This window comes from Oncorhynchus clarkii, chromosome 12 (genome assembly GCF_045791955.1).
Source record: "Oncorhynchus clarkii lewisi isolate Uvic-CL-2024 chromosome 12, UVic_Ocla_1.0, whole genome shotgun sequence".
NCBI lineage: Eukaryota > Metazoa > Chordata > Actinopteri > Salmoniformes > Salmonidae > Oncorhynchus > Oncorhynchus clarkii.
The window spans coordinates 9,068,349-9,090,038 of record NC_092158.1 but is presented as its reverse complement, the minus strand read 5'-3'; the positions used below and the strand labels follow the sequence as shown (position 1 = coordinate 9,090,038).

Here is a 21,690-nt window from a genome sequence, read left to right as displayed (position 1 = left end):
AGTTATATGAAATGTTGTCATTGTATAGTTCTTCAACTACAAGAGGTTGAATTGTGAAAAGGAGTTTATTATGTGATTGACCACACACACACACGCGTACGCACACACGCACGCACGCACGCACAACAGGTGGACAATTGTACATATAATGCAATGCAGTTTGCCACATGTGAGACAGGTCTGCCTCCCAAATGGCACCCTATTCCCTACATAGTGTACTACTTTTAAACAGGACCCCATTGGGCTCTGGTCTAAAGTAGTGTACTATATAGGGAATAGGGTGCCATAGGGCTCTGGTCAAAAGTAGTGCACTATATAGGGAATAGGGTGCCATTTGGGGATGCACAGAGAAGATGCCTCGTCCTTATCCAGCTCAGGAAAACGCTTCTGACTGAGGTTCTTCAATGAGAGCATGGAAAATGCATATCAGTGGCATTTGTCACACCCTGATCTGTTTCACCTGTCTTTGTGATTGTCTCCACCCCCCTCCAGGTGTCGCCCATCTTCCCCATTATCCCCTGTGTATTTATACATGTGTTCTCTGTTTGTCTGTTGCCAGTTAGTTTTGTTTCGTCAAGCCTAGCAGCGTTTTTCCCTCTGTTCCTGTCTCTCGATTGTTCCTGTTTTCCCGGTGTTGACCATTTCTGCCTGCCCTGACCCTGAGCCTGCCCTGACCCTGACCCTGACCCTGCCCTGACCCTGAGCCTGCCCTGAACCTGCCCTGACCCTGCCCTGAGCCTGCCCGCCATCCTGTACCTTTGCCCCACCTATCTGGATTACTGACCCCTGCCTGCCCTTGACCTGTCTTTTGCATGCCCTTGTGGGATTAGTAAACTGTTGATACTTCGACATTGTCTGCATCTGGGTATTGAAACGTGATAGCATTGAACAGTAGCACTAATCACAACAACAACAACAACAACAACAATAACAACAAAGTGATGATATATCATGTAATCTTATAGGGGTTTACAATGTTTATCATATCAATAGGGACTGAATGCTATTGTAAACAAAGGACTCAAATCTGTATTATTGAATTAGACAAGTCAATGTTTTGCTTGTTAGGCTTTCTGGATAGTTTAATTAGATAAGTCAATGTTTTGCTTGTTAGGCTTCCTGGATAGTTTAATTAGATAAGTCAATGTTTTGCTTGTTAGGCTTCCTGGATAGTTTAATTAGATAAGTCAATGTTTTGCTTGTTAGGCTTCCTGGATAGTTTAATTAGATAAGTCAATGTTTTGCTTGTTAGGCTTCCTGGATAGTTTAATTAGACAAGTCAATGTTTTGCTTGTTAGGCTTCCTGGATAGTTTAATTAGACAAGTCAATGTTTTGCTTGTTAGGCTTCCTGGATAGTTTAGTGTGTCAAATTATACACCCTTTGTGACAAGATTGACTGAAAACTGGGACAATGTAATGATGATAAAGGGTCTATAATGCATATTCACATGCACGTACCTAGCTACCCTCTTGTTCAACAACAAGGTGCCCTCCATGATGTCTAAAATCATAGTAGTTGTCAACATACAGTATAATTTCAACATCATCTGTGTAAATAATAGTATAGGTTACAGCTCCTTCCCTGCAGAGATAAATGTTGACGCCTATTTTTCGCTCTTCAGTACAGAGCTGATGTACCATAGCTACCCTGGGCTGATATACGAGAGAGAGGCAGACCCTAGTTCATGCAGAAGCCGTGTGAACAGCAACACTTTCATCAATGTTTTTACTCTGACCAGAGGCTTTTCAGTCTCTACAAATATTATTTCCACTCAAGCTGTAGGCCTATGAATGAAAACATCTCGTGACTTAAACCATTGTTATAACACTATAAAATATAAAATACAAATGACTTAACTTTTGTATAATAAATACATTTACCTTTTTTAACCGGTTATGGATCAAAGTTTGAAATACTTGAGTCACAACCAAGCCAATCCCGATGATCAGTAGACTGGCGCAAACAATCCCGACTCCATATATCGCACAAGATCTTCGCGTCATGATAAAGGTGACTCCGAGACAACAGTGCGTAAAAGTTCGACCACTGCGTAGAAGAAGCGGAGGATGATGCCGTTGAAACGTGGCTACTGAGCCTGCTGTGTTTTTATCTGCAAGTTCCCTTCACTGTGCAAACGGTAACAAAGAAACTTATTCAAAGTTGACCTTGTTGACTGATCTTAGTGGTCCGTTTTTTCGATGGTTTCTGCAAGATGTGACAGAACTTCTATTCTGCAGGAGCGACCGTTTTTTAGTCGACAAAATGAATAATAACGGTAATCGTTTCTTTATACTTCTTAGTTTATAGGCGGTCCAAGAAAGGGGAATTAAGCTAACTTTAATTAACCATCCGCTTTCTGGTTAATAATGTAAAATATATTTCACAGCAAAAGGAGTTGGGCTGCTGTCCGGGGTGGTGAAGGTGTAGTAAGCTGTATAAAACATGCCAGTGGATATTTGTAGCGTCCTGCAAGGTCACACTTGTGCCCTCCGTGCGTTAGCGAATGTTGATTGGTCACAACTTAACGGCTGTTGTCTCCCCTCAACACGTGTGTCAGTGCTGTTACAGGCTGGGGCTGTGGTCTCAGAGCATGTCGTACTATTCTGTACATACATCCGAGACACTCCATTTACTAGGACGTTTCCTATGGGATGTATTACTTTGTGGATGTCCATCACCCATTTCATATAATATGTTACGAATTTGGCTACAATACGTAATATATAATACAAATTGTAGCCTAATTATATTTTATGAATTTGCTAAACTGAGGCTGTGGTCGTATTATTCTGTAGGCTATGTCAATCCAAGTCACTCCATTCAGTATATGTTACGTTTTGAATAGAATGTATTCATTTGTGGATGTCATCACCCATTTCGTATAATATGTTACGAATTAGAAAAACAAACAATATGTTAAACATTTTCTAAACATTCTATACGTTACGAATTCTAGCTAGGTGTCTAGGTAGTTAATGTTAGCTAGGATAGTGGTTAGGGTTAAGTTTAAGAGTTAGGTTAAAGGGTTAAAGTTAGGGGAATCGCATAGCTAAAAGGGTTAATGTTAGCTTTAGGGCACGGTTTAGCTAACATGCTAAGTAGCTATTTGCAAAGTAGCTAAAAAAAACTAGTATGAAGTTTAAAGAAAATGAATTGGCTAAAATTGTCATGGATGAGATTCGAACTCGCAACCTTTGGGTTGTTCTATGAGTTAATCTTCATCCATTTATGTGAATTCTGAAGAATTTGAGTCATAATAAAATCACATAAAAAAAACAGAAAGGCTTCATAATTCATATAGATCAAAAATAAATGTATCAACTCACTACTTTTACTGTAAATCGCTCTGGATAAGAGCGTCTGCTAAATGACTCAAATGTAAGTAAAGGTTGTGTTAACTGAGTGCTATTATTTCATAGAACAAAACTTATAAGATCTCCTAAACCTGTGCTAACCTCAGATCTTATTTTCTGTGTTCATTCCAAAACCCTATTCTTTCCCCATACATGTTTCGCAAAGGGATGGCTGGACGAACCAGACTACAAGCTAATGAGCTCTATAGAAATCCCAGATGACACTTGTAGGTGATGTCATGGCGACATTGGCTAGTTTAGCAGATGTGTAGAAATAAGTGTCATCTAGTGCCGAACTGCGCATGTGCAGGCCGTCAAACAAACGCAGTACTTTCGATATAAAGTTGTTTTTGACAAAAAATTAAGGTTAGGGTTTCTGGTAGGGACATCCCAAGGATTCCAGGTAGCACGGACCCTGCAATAAAGAGCTAGAGTTCCGGATTCCGATGCCATCAATTAAAAAAATATTGACACGTATAAAAGTGATGGTAAAAATGGTGAGATAGTCATTAGTGCTTGCCAAATTCTAATAAGCTTGGTTGAATGACATGAAAGATTGCTGTGAAAGAAACAGTCTTGTAGGTCAAAAACTTCAACACAGGAGAGGGAAAGTAAGTTTTCCATGCAATTTTATTATATTTTTTGGGGGATACATGAACTCTGCTGGACGATTTAGCATTGGTAGTTAACTAGCCTAGTGTTCGCTAGCTGGCTAACTGTAGGTAGCAAACGTTAGCTGGCCTACAGTACCAACTAGGTACTTCATAGTCTTCATAGTCATACATCCTGTGCAACAAGTAGTGACAACCTTGTACTTATGCAGATATTACAAATATGTACTCTGTGGTGTATTACTGTGTTTATGGCTCTGTTTTTGGCGGCAGTAGCCTAGTGGTTAGAGTGTAGAGGCAGCAGGTAGTCTAGTGGGTAGAGTGTAGAGGCGGCAAGTAGCCTAGTGGGTAGAGTGTAGAGGCGGCAAGTAGCCTAGTGGGTAGAGTGTAGAGGCGGCAGGGTAGACTAGTGGTTTGAGTGTAGAGGCGGCAGGTAAGCCTAGTGGTTAGAGTGTAGAGGTGGCAGGGTAGACTAGTGGTTAGAGTGTAGAGGTGGCAGGGTAGACTAGTGGTTAGAGAGTAGAGGCGGCAGGTAGCCTAGTGGTTAGAGTGTAGAGGCAGCAGGTAGTCTAGTGGTTTGAGTGTAGAGGCGGCAGGTAGCCTAGTGGTTTGAGTGTAGAGGCGGCAGGTAGTCTAGTGGTTAGAGTGTAGAGGCGGCAGGTAGCCTAGTGGTTAGAGTGTAGAGGCGGCAGGTAGCCTAGTGGTTAGAGTGTAGAGGCGGCAGGTAGCCTAGTAGTTAGAGTGTAGAGGCGGCAGGTAGCCTAGTGGTTAGAGTGTAGAGGCGGCAGGTAGCCTAGTGGTTAGAGTGTAGAGGCGGCAGGTAGCCTAGTGGTTTGAGTGTAGTGGCGGCAGGTAGCCTAGTGGTTAGAGCGTTGGGCCAGTAACCGAAAGGTTGCTGGATAGAATGCCCAAGTTGACAAGGTAAAATTTGTTGTTCTGCCCCTGAGCAAGGCAGTTAACCCACTGTTCCCCATGCACTGAAGACATGAATGTCGATTAAGGAAGCCCCCCCCTCACCTCTCTGATTCAGAGAGGTTGGGTTAAATGTGGAAGACACATTTCAGTTGAAGGCATTCAGTTGTACAACTGACTGGGTTTTCCCCTTTCCCTTTAGAAACAGATGATTAGATTGTCAGAATGGGTAACGTACTTTGTAGGTACACAATAATTACAAGTACACCTCAAGATACATTTAATTTTAACTAGCTAAATCCTGTGTCACACCTAGTAATTACATTGTACTTATGCAGATATTACATGTACTCTGTGACGTACTAATCTGATTTATTTTGTCACTTGGATGGCGCTTCCAGAAGCCATAAAATAAGGGCCAAGTGGTCAGGATGGGTAATGTACTATATAAATACACATTAAATACACAATTGATTACAAGTAGTTTAACTGGTGTCACACCAAGTGAGTACATTGTACTTATGCTGACAGACATTACATGTACTCTGCGATGTACTATAGCGGGTTTAGCCTCTCAACGAGGTTCAGGTTGTCCTAATGGGTAACGTACACATTAATCCTATGTTTAAAAAAAATAAAAAAAAAATAAAGAATCTGGGATGGCACCCGTATGGTAGACCCCTGTCAGTGAGGTTAACCTATATCTGATCTGTTTTTGTAAATTCACCCAGGTTAACCAAAATGGAAGACTTTTTGGGACACAAGTGCTAGCAACAACATTGAGTGGAGATTATGAAGAGTGGGCATTCACGGCAATTAGATCCTTTTGAGCCTCTAAACTGTAATCTCGGACACCCAGCAAATCTGTCCACAAGACATTACAACCTTGTGACAGTTATTACTAAATCGGATGCAGCTGAGAAGAAACTAAACACTAAATTGGACGACCTATGCTTGTTACCATGCTCGTCATCAACGGGCAAGTTTCCACTAAATTCATTACACTGTAATAAAGATGTCTTAAAATGAAGTGTTAACGATCAAACTATAGGGGAAATTTAGGGTTGGAACTGGGAACTCTAATAAATGTCAAATTAGCCTTGTGGTTAGTGAGAGTATCAGCACAAAGGGTTAATCAATATGGACCCCATCCCTTAACACTGCTAACAGGAGCCTCTGTTCTGTCCTGGCCAATAGTGCTGCTAACAGGAGCCTCTGTTCTGTCCTGGCCAATAGTGCTGCTAACAGGAGCCTCTGTTCTGTCCTGGCCAATAGTGCTGCTAACAGGAGCCTCTGTTCTGTCCTGGCCAATAGGGTAAGATGTGTTCTTCCCACCGCTGCTGTGTGGAGCAACACGTCTGGTCAGTGAGACTACAGTAACAAGGTAAACGCCATCTAGTGGACTGCACAACACATGACAGTCTTCTGACGAAAAGAGGTACATGTTGCACACTACAGTAGCTAGTGATGCCTACTGTGTATCAAAACAGGGCAGGTGTGAAACTGCTGGTATCACCACATATCTGCTGCTGACTTTTCTTTCCGGATTACATTTTTTTTGCACAATTTCTTAAATTGATTGATTTGTATCCTGACCATAACAGAATCAGCCAAAGTATGTAGGGGTGGCAGGTAGCCTAGTGGTTAGGTCGTTGGGCCAGTTACCAAAAGGTTGCTGGATTGAATCCCAGAGCTGACAGGGTAAAAAAACATCTGTTGTTCTGACCCTGAACAAGGCAGTTAACCCACTGTTCCCCGGTAGGACTACATATGCATCCTCGTGTGGTTTTTGGAACATGGCTAAAAGAAGTCTGGAGCTGTTGTTATTACAGGTCCCTAACCACCCTGCTATCTCTGTCAACAACCACTCTCGGTGTCCCAAATGGCACCCTATTCCCTATATAGTGCACTACTTTTGACCAGAGCCCCGTGGGCCTTAGTGAAAGTAGTGCACTACATAGGGAATAGTTTGTCATTTGGAACAGAACCACTGTCCTATCTCCCCCGACAACGATGGAACTCCAAACACACATATGGTACATTGTCTTTCAGACCCCTTGACTGTCCCACATTGTGTTACATCACAGCCTTATTCTAAAATTGATTTTTTTTTTAATCCTCAGCAATTTACACACAATATCCCATAACGACAAAGTGAAAACAGGTTTTTAGACATGTCTGAAAATTAATAAATAACAGAAATAGCTTATTTACATAAGTATTAAGACCCTTTGCTATGAGACTCAAAAATGAGCTCAGGTGCATCCTGTTTCCATTGATCATCCTTGAGATGTTTCTACAACTTGATTGGAGTCCACCTGTGGTAAATTCAATTGATTGGACATGATTTGGAAAGGCACACACCTGTTTATATAAGGTCCCACAGTTGACAGTGCATGTCAGAGCAAAAACCAAGCAATGAGGTCAAAGGATGTGTCGAGGCACAGATCTGGGGGAGGGTACAATTTATTTATTTATTTATTTGACAGGCTATTTAGAGTTTTCCAAAAGTCACCTAAAGACTATCAGACCATGAGAAACAAGATTCTCTGGTCTGATGAAACCAAGATTGAACTCTTTGGCCTGAATGCCAAGTGTCACTTCTAGAGGAAACCTGGCACCATCCCTACAGGGAAGCTTGGTGGTGGCAGCATCATGCTGTGGGGATGTTTTTCAGCGGAAGGGACTGAGAGACTAGTCAGGATTGAGGCAAAGATGAACATAGCAAAGTACAGAGAGATTGATGACAACCTGCTCAGGACCTCAGACTGGGGCAAAGGTTCACCTTCCAACAGGACAACAACCCTAAGCACACAGCCAAGACAACACAGGAGATGCTCTGGGACAAGTCTCTGATTGTCCTTGAGTGGCCCAGCCAGAGCCTGGACTTGAACCTGATTTAACATCTCTAGATAGACCTGATAATAGCTGTGCAGCGACTCTCCCCATCATTCTGACAGAGCTTGAGAGAATCTGCAGAGTAAAATGGGAGAAACTCCCCAAATACAGGTGTGCCATGATTGTAGCGTCACACCCACGAAGACTCAACGCTATAATCTCTGTCAAAGGTGATTCAACAAAGTACTGAGTAAAGGGTCTGAATACTTATGTAAATGTGATCTTTTTAATAAATTTGCAAAATGTCCAAATACCTGTTTTTGCGTTGTCATTATGGGTTATTGTGTGTAGATTGATGGGAGGTGGCGGCGGCGGCGGGGGGGGGGGGGGGGGGGGGGGACGACAATTTAATACATTTTAGAATAAGGCTGTAGTATAACTAAATGTGAAAAAAAGTCTAGGGGTCTGAATACTTTCCGAATGCACCGTATGTCACAAATGGTGTGATTAACAAAAGACGAGGTTGGGGGTGATGGTTTTCCCACAGTGTTGAGGAATGCTCCATTCACTAGTTCATATTGTTAGTCAGACCCCAAGCTCCAAGTCTTGGCTCACCTTCTGTGGCTGACACGGATGACTACTCACCAGTCCGCCATGTTTGGCAGCGATGACAAATGACAGCGATGGAGTTGGCAAGAGCACAATCAGGCTTAGGACCAGGCTAGATGACCAGGCTAGATGACTAGGCTAGATGACCAGGCTAGATGACCGCATAGGTTGGTTTACTGTACTGTATGTGAATAACAGGATGGGGATGATGAGAGAGGACTAGAGCTGTTGCACCAGACCACGACCCCCCCCCCGTCTTGACCCCTAATCTATTATACTGCAGCAGAAGGTGTTGAGGAGCTTGTTGATTCAGGGACTTTTCCTTTCTCTGTGTTACAATGAAACCTCTTAATTCTTCAACTCCAGGGGCGGCAGGGTAGCCTAGTGGTTAGAGCGTTGGACTAGTAACCGGAAGATTGCAAGTTCATATCCCGAGCTGACAAGGTACAAATCTGTCGCTCTGCCCCTGAACAAGGCAGTTAACCCACTGTTCCTAGGCTGTTATTGAAAATAAGAATTTGTTCTTAACTGACTGCCTAGTTAAATAAAGGTAACATTAAAATAAAAAATACCAATCAAATCCGTCCGTGGTTGTAAGTCCTATAGGGCGACAGGTTTGGCCAGGGTAGGCAGTCATTGTAAATAAGAATAGGTTCTTTAACTGACTTGCCTAGGTTACATTTAAAAAATATATATATTAAAAAAAAAATCCTCCTACACTTGTAGGATTGTCTGCTAAAATCACACCAATGGACGAAGCTAGTACAAGAATGGAATATAGTCTGTGTTTGGCAGAACTAGACCCCTAGCACAGAACCATGGACTTTTATCTGGGACTGACCATAATCATATTATGCATGGTTGGATCTTCCACTAACACACCAGAATATAAACTGAACCACCCCCAATATACAGTACTGCTGCTGAATTCATGTGAGACCACTGTGCTCCTGAGCCCTGCATATGTGAGACCACTGTGCTCCTGAACTCTGCATATGTGACCACTGTGCTCCTGAACTCTGCATATGTGAGACCACTGTGCTCCTGAACCCTGCATGTGTGAGACCACTGTGCTCCTGAACTCTGCATGTGTGAGACCACTGTGCTCTTGAACTCTGCATGTGTGAGACCACTGTGCTCCTGAACTCTGCATGTGTGAGAGTGTTTCTCTGTCCACACCAGTTCTGGTTTCAAATAGTAATTGCTACTATTGACAGAGGTTGTCTGGTGCAATGGAATAGTCTAGTCCTAAAAGTACAAACACCATCCATCTGGAACTCCAGGCAGACTCAATGAAGGAACAGTTTGAGGGAAAAAAAACCCTCCAAATACTATTTGAACCGAAGTCTGACCCACCCAACTCCGAGAGGATAGGAGCCATAGCATGGTAAAAAGGTGTCAGTGACCTACCCTGCAGACGTGGAGATGCCCTCATTTTGACCCCGGGTAAAGTGTTCTTAGAACACGCCCCCCCCCCCCCCCCCCCCCCCCCCCCCACCGATGATCGTTGCCCTTGGCAACCCTTATCAGATAGATTAGCACCTCTAATATAAGTTGCCGGTCGAAGCTCCTCTAGTCTCATTTACACAGAATTCAGGAGTCTAGTCTCTGCTCTCTTCAACATGAGGACAGCACAGTACATTGCCCTCTTCATGTTCCTGACTCTGCTCTGTCCAATCCAGGTAGGATGCTAAGTCTTTGATCTTGTCCACCAGCCGGTTCACTCTATGCAATACACAATGGAGCCTGGGAAGAGGTTAGCCTATATCTGATCCGATGCTATATCAGCTTAACATTAAGTTGATTTAGTCCTCATTCGCTCTCCCTGGAATTTTGCCTTTTGGATCAAGGTCTAAAATTGTATTGGGAAATTTGCTAGCATTGCTGCAGGTTCAGATTACTGCAGGTTGTAGCGTCAGTGTCTGTCTGTGTTGTAACAGACTATCTACAGAATGACTTCCGTCAGGCTGTTTCAGTCAACGAACCATGTTTCAATGAGACTTAAAATAAAATCCTGCACACTGCATTTCTTTATAAAGGAGAATGACGTTACGCCTTCCTCCACCTTCCTAAGGTGCAGACTGCTCCTGTGCCTGAGGATTGGACGGGCCTGATCACCCGAGCCAAGCGCTCTCTCCTTTGGCGATGGAATACTCTGAAGCCCATTGGCACAAGCTGCAGAGAGCACGACGAGTGTGGGACCAAATACTGCAGGTACTGGATTTGAATAGGGAGAGCTATAAATCAAACCATAACACTAGCTTATACTAATTTCCAGTGCTATGCTCCTATTCAAAACAATTCTTTTCATTTTTAACACATTTTCTAATCTTTGGATATTTTTCTTTACAGGAAAAAGATCTGTTCGTTCCAGGTTTTTATATCTTGAACTGAAATATATAACTCTGGACACGGCCAGAACAACAATCAATGGAGAAGCAACAATCAATGGAGAAGCAACAATCAATGGAGCCTGTCAATGGAATGCCTAACTGTACAAACTGATGACACAGGATTTTAATTGGCTCGCCAAATATTTGGTAAAAACAGCTAACCAACTAATTTGAACAGCTCGATAATCACTTCCTAACTGATAAAAAATATATATATGTACCAGGTACAGTCTAACAGTAAGTAAGCTGTAAATGTTGTAAAGTTACGTGAACCCTGTGTCAGTATGTCCAATCAGATAATAGCATTCCCATTGGAGATACTTCATCTATCCAATCAACAAAATGTTTTAAAACAAAATACAGAAAATGCACTCAAACCAACATGAAGCAGTTTATTGACAAGAAATAATAATGTCTGTGGAAGATACGTTTAAAACTGTGACGATGCCATGGAGCCATTATTTATTTGTAAATTATTTATTTGTAAATATTGTCAAGATTGTACACACACCACACACACAATGTAAATAATGTTAAAATATATTATGGAATTTTTTTGTGACATGGTAGTGGAAGTATTTTATTGTTTCTTAAAACAACAACAACAACAAAAAAGCCCATGCAGGTTCTCTCTCTCTCTCATAGAACAAAAATAATAACACACATGTGCAATAACAAGTATAACTCATACTAGTTCAGATGAAGGACAGAAAAATGAATATGAAAAAAGTAGTCTGCATACCAGTGATCGGAACGTAGAGTTGTGAACATTACTTGGACGCTCCACAGATGGTCATACTATCAACAAACTACCTGTTGATATACCATCTGTTGATAAGCAACTGCTTGCTAAAGGTTATAACTGTTTGCTAAGGTTATAACTGCTTGCTAAGGTTATAACTGTTTGCTAAGGTTAGTGTTAACTAACTAGGTTTAGACTAAGAGTTTAGGGTTAGGATAAAGTTTAGGGTTAGTAGATTGCTAGTTGAATGTTACCGATACTCTTTTATCACGCTAAAATAGACAAGTATACACATGCCTGTCCGTTGTGAAACTGGTTCATCACAAAAATAAAGAAATTGGAAACGACGTTTTAAAATGCAGATTTCCGGAAGCAGGAATATCAGTATATGACTTGCCACTTCTCTCAGTGATCACAAGCCCAGGCAGCAGAACATTGTTGTCATGCAAATATCCAGTATTTTCTCATGCGTCTATACTCTTACTTAGTACTGTTTTGACACGGTATCAATTAGCAAATGATATATTTAACAGTGGATTCCAATGCCTGCTGACTAAATACATTTCCTAATGTATGTACAGATTCACTGATCTGTTTGATAAAATGTTGATAACATCCCCCTTATACGTATGTAGGTATAATCAGAAGTGGTGAAAAACATTTTAAATTAATGTAGTATGACCTCATCAGGTGTTTGGTTCAATTCCATTTCAATTCAGTCAATCCAGGATTTTTTTTAAATTTCAGTTAACCACCTGAATTTAAATGGAATTGACCCGTACCCTGTAGCTCTTATTTCACACAAACCAGACAGATCATTCCTCTTAGGCCAACCAGACAGATCATTCCTCATAGGCCGACCAGACAGCTCATTCCTCATAGGCCGACCAGACAGATCATTCCTCATAGGCCGACCAGACAGATCATTCCTCATAGGCCGACCAGACAGATCATTCCTCATAGGCCGACCAGACAGATCATTCCTCATAGGCCGACCAGACAGATCATTCCTCAAAGGCTGACAAGCAGTATAAAAACATATATAAAAGTGACAATGTCACCGGGGTGTGTAATAGAAGAACAACTTCCCTGCGCTAACGCCAGCAGTCCAAATGGGGGATGTTTTGATACTGTAAAACTTCCTGTCCCTTTTAATAGCCAGGCGACGGCACACATCTCAGCAAATAAACGGCCATTTCAAATAAAAGGCTGGGCTCTAAATTAATTATTTTACGAGGTTTGACTTGTTACATTAAACAATTCGGTAACGACTCAAATTATAGCAATCATCCGTTTTTAATCGGCATTAAGAAACCTCTAGCATTTGGCTGCTAACAGCTGAGAACGGCTAACTAACTGGCAAGCACAAAAACAGTCAACAACTTCGGGAGTACAGACCCCCGGTCAGATCGCCCTCTAGTTAGTGGTGAAAGTAAGAACTTCCGAAAATGCACAGTCAAAGAAGAGAATCATTATTCTGTCAAGGAAACATTTTTTTTTTTTCTAAATAAAAGGCATACTAACAGAAAATAAACTTGACAATATGTAAATGATTAGAATGCTGGAAGTGAATTCTGGAATTAAACAATTAACTATGGAAATTAACAAAAGTTGTGTGCATTAAGGAAATAGACGCCTGGCTCAAATAGAAGCCTGTCTCTAATATACATCTGTTGTGTTAAGTGATTTAAACAAATAAACACCCAGGCTATTAATTGAAGTTTTACAACATTCCGAATCCTAATAATGACAGCGATAGATTATGATAATATTGCAATTCTTTTCAACAGCCTCTCAATGGCTGACAAGCATTTCGCTACACTCGCATTAACATCTGCTAACCATGTGTATGTGACAAATAAAATTTGATTTGACATGATCTTGGCAATCTGCCCGAGCTTCTATCCTCTCCCATTCCCTACTATCAGTGTTCCATCTCTCTGGGTGACCCTAAAACACAACATTTAAAAGCAAGAAAAAAAATATAAAATAAAATGTACAGTCAGCTTCCGTGTAACTCACGTTAAAAAACAAACCATTTTGGGATAAAAATAAAAAACAGATTAAAAAGTCAGACTTTAGAAATTATTTTAACTATTCCTTTTCAAAGATTAAAAAACATTCTCAATCCGGTTCCTGATCTAGCCTTACAGTAGAGTCAATAGTGAGGTTATGGTTAACAGGGTAGAAGCTGATTAAATCTGGTAAAGTGGAGATAGTACACAGTCAGAACCCTTGATATTGTTAACAAAACATGGATGGCAATCCTAATCCTGTCCTCCCAGGATACCACTTCCGGTGGAGCGAATTCTACTCCTTGCGGGACTAGGACTTCAGAAGGGGCTGGCGTTCGGCAGAAGAGCTCTGAGGAGAACATTTTAAGAAAAAAAAAGAGAGAAAAAAAAAAATCAATATTTAGTCCGATCTGATTTCAGATCTGTTTTCAGATAACGAGCCTTACATGTTGTGCACCCCAGGACTCAAGTATAAAGTATAAAAGGACTTGGCTCGAGAAAAAAGGACTTGAGTATGAAGGGCTGAGTTTTACGCAAGGGTCTAGGGACTCAACTCTGACTTAGAAGTTTGACTGACGAGACCTACATGTGTTCTTGATGGTTGATTTCGCCCTTGTACATCGTTAGATAAGAAAACAGACCAACAGCCAGCTATACCTAGTAATGACTCTCTTTAAGCACATATTGTTTTAATAACATCCTGAGTGGGGAACATGCATCCATCATAGAAAGCTGTGTGGGAGTTCTCCGGATGCTGCCAAGGTTACTTTTTTTAATTTTTTATACCAAAACATTATTGAATACTGGGTTCTGATTGGCTGAATACAGTTCTTTGTGGGAACAGCCCCTGATAACGTGTCGGGAGCCTTCTCTTCCTCCAGTTTCCTGGTATTATTACACTAACATGTAGCTACAGGGTGGAGTTGTTTATGACTTACATAACTACTCCCAAAATGGAACAGATGACATCTTCATGAAGTCATAGGTTTCCCAAACTCTGTCCTGGGGCCCCCTCCCGGGGCCACGTTTTGGTTTTTGCCGTAGCACTACACAGCTGATTCAAATAATGAACCTTGATAAGGAGTTGGTTACTGGAATCAGCTGTGTAGTGCTAGGGCAAAACCAAAACGTGCACCCGGGGGGGGGGGGGGGGGGGGGGGGCCCAGGACAGAGTTTGGGAAACCTATGACTTCATGAAGATGTCACCTGTGGGCCGTTAACCCACTGTTCCTAGGCCGTCATTATAAATAAGAATTTGTTCTTAACTGACTTGTTAAATAAAGGGTAAATAAAAAAATAAAAAAAGTGCACTACTTTGGACCTGAGCCCTACGACCTCTCACCTCTGGGATCCGTTGACGACACTGGGCCACCATGAAGATCACGCCCAGGAGGATGCCTAAGCCAATCAGCATAAAGGGTATGTTGACCACTACGTTGCCCTCCGCCACGATCACCTGCAGCTGTTTGGCCGATACCTCATCGATCACAACACTCTGTGAGGAGAAGAGAAGACATAAGGGGGGTCATACAAGCTTATGTCAAGTCATACCATGCATTATAACTGGATCATAATGCATTATACCTGCAGGCTAAAATGTAACACGTAAGAGGTAACAGGTAAAGAGTTAAATAGCGGTGGAACGCTCAACTCTGTTCTCTTATATTGAGGCAGAGTTGAGTTATAACTGGTCAGGCGATGTGCTAACAACAACATAAGCAAGTGTGTCTGTGTGTAAGATAACCTGTGATGTTCTGTTGACAAAACCACAGAGATCGTGGTGACAAAGTCACGACTTCCGGACTTGTCTCTGTGCTGCTAAGGCTGTTTGTTGATACTTGCCAACTTTTTTTAAATTAATTTTTTTACTTTTAATAAAAATATAGATTTAACACATTTACCACATCGAGTAATTGTCTCTGGCCCCCTTCCAGTTAAGGAGAGTGATGAGCTCTACAGCAGTTTCACAACTCAATCGCTGCTTGAAAACTTTTCTGCCCCTCCCTCAATATAGCACTTGAAGATAATTGGTCCTCTTTCTGGGACTCACCCGCAAACAGGACCAAGCCTGGCCTGCTGAGGAGTGACAGACTCCATCCTAGCTGGAGTGGTGCTCTCATTTAATCAACATAGACAGGGCTCAAATTCCTCTACCACCACAACGAGACAGCCAGTGAAGTCTGCCACTAGCACAGTCAGTGAGGTCAGCTCAGCTATCCCCATTGAGACTGTCTGCGCCTTAATCTAGGTCGAGCAAAACTAAACATGACGCTGTTCGCCGTAGCAATCTCACTGGAATAAAGACCCTCCATTCCTGTCATTATTGAAAGAGATTGTGATCTCTCACATCTAAAAAAAAAAAAAGAAGGGCCCCTTACTGTTAGATCCCGTACTTCAAAGGCAGTTATAGTCAATGAACTAATCACTGATCATAATCTTGATGTGATTGGCCTGACTGAAACATGGCTCAAGCCTGATGAATTTACTGTGTTTAAATGAGGCCTCTACTCCTGTTTACACTAGTTACTATATCCCCCGTACTTACCGCAAGAACAGCGGTGTTGCTAACATTTACGATAGCAATTTCAATTTAGCCCCCCCCCCCCCCAAATGACTGCTTTTTCATCTTTTCAGCTTCTAGTCATGAAATCTATGCAGCATACTCAAACACTTTTCATAGCTACTGTTTACAGGACTCCTGGGCCATATACAGCGTTCCTCAGAGTTCCCTGAATTCCTATCGGACCTTGTAGTCATGGCAGATAATACTCTAATTTTTTGTGATTTCAATATTCACATGGAAAAGTCCACAGACCCACTCCAAAAGGATTTTGGAACAATCATTGACTCAGTGGGTTTTGTCTAACATGTCTCCGGACCAAGTCATTGCCACAGTCATACCCTGGATCTAGTTTTTACCCGTGGAATAAATATTGTGGATCTGTGTGTTTCTCATCATAATCCTAGACTATCGGACCACCATCTTATTACTTTTGCAATCACAACAAATAATCTGATCAGACCTAGGATCTAAATGTAACCTTGCGTAATACCCTAGATGCAGTCGCACCTCTAAAAATAAAAAACATTTTCCACAAGAAATTAGCTCCCTGGTATATAGCAAATACACGAGCCATGAAGCAAGCTTCCAGAAAATTGGAAAGACAGTACCGTGCAGTATCGAAGAGCCCTCACTAAAGCTCGATCAACATTTACTCCTGAGGTGCTGACCTGTTGCACCCTCTACAACCACTGTGATTATTATTATCTGACCCTGCTGTTTGAACATCTTGGCCATGTTCTGTTATAATCTCCACCCGGCACAGCCAGAAGAGGACTGGCCACCCCTCAGAGCCTGGTTCCTCTCTAGGTTTATAATCTCCACCCGGCACAGCCAGAAGAGGACAAGCCACCCCTCAGAGCCTGGTTCCTCTCTAGGTTTCTTCCTAGGTTCTGGCCTTTCTAGGGCGTTTTTTCTAGCCACCGTGCATCTACACCTGCATTGCTTGCTGTTTGGGGTTTTAGGCTGGGTTTCTGTACAGCACTTTGAGATATCAGCTGATGTACGAAGGGCTTTATAAATACATTTGATTGATGACTGCTAAACAATAAATTAAATGGCCACTTGTCCTGCGGTTTTCGACTCTCATTCTCTGTAAAAATGGCCAGCTCATCTCCTTTCCAAGACCCCAAATTTGTTTTGGTTTTCCTCGTGTTCTGAACGGACACCCTGTGGTGGTTGCTGGAAAATAGAAACAACTGTATGTCTATGGATGTGTAGCTAGCTACAGTATGAAGCCGATCTGTGTATGGACCCAAAAACGTTTGGTATGAATATTAGTTCATAATCTATGAACTTCAGCTATCATAGTTCTTGTATCAACTACAAGTCTGAATGGCATTAATGAAGCCTATGGATAGAGTAGAATATAATAACCTTAATTGTGCTAAGGATACAAGTCCTATATACACATGTACTGTAGTTATTACCACACATGAGATCCCCCACATTGTAGCCTGTAACATTGAATATATTCACTGATCATGTACTGTAGTTATTACCACACATGAGTGTGTAATCTGGGCTTGGTGGATGCCAGGAGAACGCTACCTGCCCCAATGCATAGTGCCAACTGTTAAGTTTGGTGGAGGAGGAATAATGGTCTGGGGCTGTTTTTCATTGTTCGGGCTAGGCCCCTTGTTCCAGTGAAGGGAAATCTTAACACTACAGCATACAATGACATTCTAGACGATTCTGTGCTTCCAACTTTGTGGCAACAGTTTGGGGAAGGCCCTTTCCTGTTTCAGCATGACAATGCACCAAGCGAGGTCCATGCAGAAATGGTTTGTCGAGATCATTGTGGAAGAACTTGACTGGCCAAACAGAGCCCTGATTTCAACCCCATCGAACACCTTTGGGATAAATTGTAACGCCGACTAATCACCCACAAGTCCCTGCAGCAAAGTTCCAACATCTAGTGGAAAGCCTTCCCAGAAAAGTAGAGGCTGTTATAGCAGCAAAGGGGGTAACCAACTTCATATTACTGCCCATTATTTTGGAATGAGATGTTTGACGAACATACTTTTGGTAATCTAGCGTATCTACATACATTCAGCAACTGCACTCTTCTCATATTACTTTGTAGGCTACTGACCTATTCAAAGCTTCCCCCTAAAAACCCCCTCTGTTCAAATATGTTTCTTAGCCCTGATGAGACAGCACGAATGGTGAACCTTCTTAGTTCCCTAAAGTGACAGAGTGTCTAAGGCCTACATAAGGTGGTCATAACAAATGTTATGAAGCCTGATGCAGGAGTGGTCTGCTATTCAGTTACCTTTGCTCCAGATAACTGGCGTAAGACTTAAGGACATTCCTGGCTGAGCATGTATCATGTTTTCTCATCTAAAATGTTCAGCATTGTTGTGAGCCATGTGTCATTCTATTTATGTTTTTGGATCAGGATTTTTTCAACTTTGACCGAGTGGGGAACAATCGCTTATTCAGATAATTAGTTAAATCACATGCCAAACTAAAAAGAACATCAATACATTATACGAACGTGGACACCGCAAAACATATTCGAAAACAACAGCAGAAGGGGAACTGAACTAAATGAAGCTATATGCTGGGCCATCAGAGGTGTTGTCAATCTGCCAGTAGGCACAATGAAGATGTATGTAAATAGTAGATGCATTGCGTGAAATAATGACCACGCCCAGCTTACCTCATTGAGATAGAGTACAGGAAACACCAGAGTCCTGATATCACCTGTTTGGCTGCAAAGAGAATGGAGGACAAAATGTCAGAACAACTTTAGAATCTAAAGCCATTGTTTGATCCTGGTGAGACAAAAGGGAAGTGACTTACAGACATTCCGACATCAAAACCTAAACCTGAACTGTTGGAGCTAGGAACACAAGTATTTCGCTACACCCGCAATAACATCTGCTAAATGTGTGTAAGTGATCAATAACATCTGCTAAATGTGTGTAAGTGATCAATAACATCTGCTAAATGTGTGTAAGTGATCAATAACATCTGCTAAATGTGTGTAAGTGATCAATAACATCTGCTAAATGTGTGTAAGTGATCAATAACATCTGCTAAATGTGTGTAAGTGATCAATAACATCTGCTAAATGTGTGTAAGTGATCAATAACATCTGCTAAATGTGTGTAAGTGATCAATAACATTGGATTTGATTTGAAACCGACCTTAACCCCAACCTGAACTTTAACCCCTAACATTGACCTAATTTTAAGCAATTGAGAAATTCAACTTTAGTTTGCCAGTCAGTCACGTCCCCTTAGTTTTTCCCTGTATGATCATTGCATGAAATCACTTTAAGAATGGACTTATATTCCGCACTATACAAATCTATTTTCAGAATGCATTTTCTCTGTTGTAATTTTAGAACCTGCTTGTTACTAGGTTTGGGTGTTATACCGTGGTATTTGGGAAAAGCCACAGGATGGTTTTTCAATTACCCTCAAAACTTTTTGAAGATTTTCAAAACAATTTGAAGATTTGTAGCGAGTTAAACCTGCAGTCAACTTGTGTAATACCTTTAGGAGAAAAAGCAGATTGCGTTCCTCATTTCACCCGTCACATTATGAAGCTTACCATAGTTCCCCCCCAGTAAAGTTGAGCCAGTCACGTGTTAGTTAGTAAATAGTACAATGGTAGAAAGAGGGAGCTGGTGAATCCATAGAGTTCTATATCTATCGGAGAGTCTCTGTGGTGCAGCACACGAGGTGATGAAACTACACATATGCAACTTACTACTAAATGTTGGGCCGTGGACATTTACCAGTGAAAGAGAACAAGGTAAATTGTGCAAATGAAAGTTGTGATGCATGATTTTCTGAAGGAAGAGCAGCATGTGTACGCCGAGCAGAAGAGAGAAGAAAACACCTAGTAGGGACAAAAATGGTAGCTGTAAAGATAACTTATCCAGAGCTCTTTGACTTCTGGCAGATATCACTGAAAATAACATCCGGTAGCCACTGGCTATGCTTGTATAACTCGATGAGCTGGATTTGCCAGTCTTCGCAATTAGTTTGTTCATTTTCACTCGTTAGCATTTAGCTAACAGTGTCTATGTGATTTCGCTATTATTAGTTTGTGCTAATTTTGGTAATAGAGGCCCAGTGGGCTTTTCTTATGATTTTAGCACCCCCTTGTGTATTATGCAAGTAATGTCGTAAATCCCGGGATGAGAGAAGGATGGTATGTGACTAAATTAAAGTCTAGATACTGCCCAAACCTACTTGTTAGCCATTGACATTTTAAACTTAATACACTACTATAGTAAGGTGTGTTTGTCAGTGCTCTGAACAAGATGAAGCCTGCCAACATCACAATCATTAGCAAGCCATTCCATACCCCATTTTCCCATATTTCATGTGCCGACCAGTAGATGAGTAGCACTATGTATGTGACACCACTGAAACTGATCCACACACACACACACACACGCTCTCATGCATCTAAATTAATTTAACCTGAACTAACCTGTAAATGCTTCTACACCTGCATTGCTTGCTGTTTGGGGTTTTAGGCTGGGTTTCTGTACAGCACTTTGAGATATCAGCTGATGTACGAAGGGCTCTTCAAATAAATTTGATTTGATTTAAATCTGGTGGTAGTTAGACCAGCAGGACTAACGCGATGAATTTAACCTGAACTAACCTGTAAATCTGGTGGTAGTTAGACCAGCAGGACTAACTCGATGAATTTAACCTGAACTAACCTGTAAATCTGGTGGTAGTTAGACCAGCAGGACTAACTCGATGAATTTAACCTGAACTATCCTGTAAATCTGGTGGTAGTTAGACCAGCAGGACTAACTCGATGAATTTAACCTGAACTAACCTGTAAATCTGGTGGTAGTTAGACCAGCAGGACTAACTCGATGAATTTAACCTGAACTAACCTGTAAATCTGGTGGTAGTTAGACCAGCAGGACTAACTGGAAACAACAAACTGATGTTTTGTTTTATAACAAAAAAATCATGGAAACTCAATTAACTCAGTCTTAAAATATATATATATTTTTTTAGCTAATTACTTAATTTAGTGACGAACAAATGAGAAAAATAAAAGTAAAGTAGGGGTTTACGATAAGGTCAGATGAGTGCATGGTGGACACCAGACCTGGGTTCAAATACTATTTTGAAATCCTTTCCAATCCTTTTACTAGCTTGGCTGGATTGAGCTTGCCTGGTGCAATGGAACCAATAGAATAGTTCGCAAACCATGTCCACCTGGCACTCCAGGCTGACTAAAACAAAAGCTAAATGTTAAAATATATATATATATATATATATATATATATATATATATATATATATATATATATATATATATATATATTTTTTTTTTTTAAATGTAATTGAACCCAGGTCTGATGGACCATCAGAGCTAACAAGGATCCACACGATGATACAACCAGTACGTGCATATCAAATCCTCATCACAATCAATGATGTGAGGAAAGAGCACCTGTACGGGTGTACAGGGCAGAGTCAGAGTGCACTTCAGACTTACAAATACTGTTGTTCACACCCTGGTGACCATGTCAGATGTTGATGAGTTTTGACTGACCGAAGGTCACCAATGGAGTAATGATAACAGCGTAATTAACAATTCTTCAGGAAGTCTTGGCACAGTCCGTCTCTACTAAAGGCTATACGTTGTAGTCTGATGACTGTC

The 21,690-nt window shown here is 41.3% G+C and overlaps 3 protein-coding genes across 10 annotated transcripts in view; 1 reads left to right on the top strand and 2 right to left on the bottom strand.

Moving 5' to 3' along the window:
- The window catches only part of LOC139422682 (lysosome membrane protein 2-like), a 55,956-nt gene extending 53,417 nt beyond the window's left edge, over positions 1-2,539 (bottom strand). For 2 of the 7 annotated variants that reach the window (XR_011635745.1, XR_011635742.1), the window contains exon 1: positions 1,883-2,500. Coding sequence is in view for 2 of the 7 variants with exons in the window: in XM_071173882.1 (XP_071029983.1) it covers positions 1,883-2,005 (123 nt within the window). In the remaining 5 variants the exon portion in view is untranslated. Of the gene's footprint in view, positions 1-1,882 lie in introns of all 7 variants that reach the window. The other 5 variants (XR_011635746.1, XM_071173883.1, XR_011635743.1 and 2 more) reach the window with 4 other exon arrangements.
- A 7,367-nt stretch (positions 2,540-9,906) lies between these two features.
- Positions 9,907-12,193, top strand: LOC139422681 (liver-expressed antimicrobial peptide 2). Its single transcript, XM_071173880.1, has 3 exons — positions 9,907-10,007; positions 10,400-10,539; positions 10,678-12,193. Exons 1-3 carry the CDS (start codon positions 9,948-9,950, stop codon positions 10,712-10,714), a joined length of 237 nt encoding a protein of 78 aa, XP_071029981.1. The 5' UTR covers positions 9,907-9,947; the 3' UTR covers positions 10,715-12,193.
- LOC139422680 (scavenger receptor class B, member 2c) overlaps positions 11,180-21,690 on the bottom strand; it is a 34,760-nt gene continuing 24,249 nt past the window's right edge. The window contains exons 10-13 of one of the 2 annotated variants that reach the window (XR_011635741.1): positions 18,701-18,752; positions 14,818-14,970; positions 12,408-13,824; positions 11,180-12,328 (exon numbers count right to left, since the gene is read on the bottom strand). Coding sequence is in view for 1 of the 2 variants with exons in the window: in XM_071173879.1 (XP_071029980.1) it covers positions 13,786-13,824; positions 14,818-14,970; positions 18,701-18,752 (244 nt within the window). In the remaining variant the exon portion in view is untranslated. Of the gene's footprint in view, positions 13,825-14,817; positions 14,971-18,700; positions 18,753-21,690 lie in introns of both variants that reach the window. The other variant, XM_071173879.1, reaches the window with a different exon arrangement.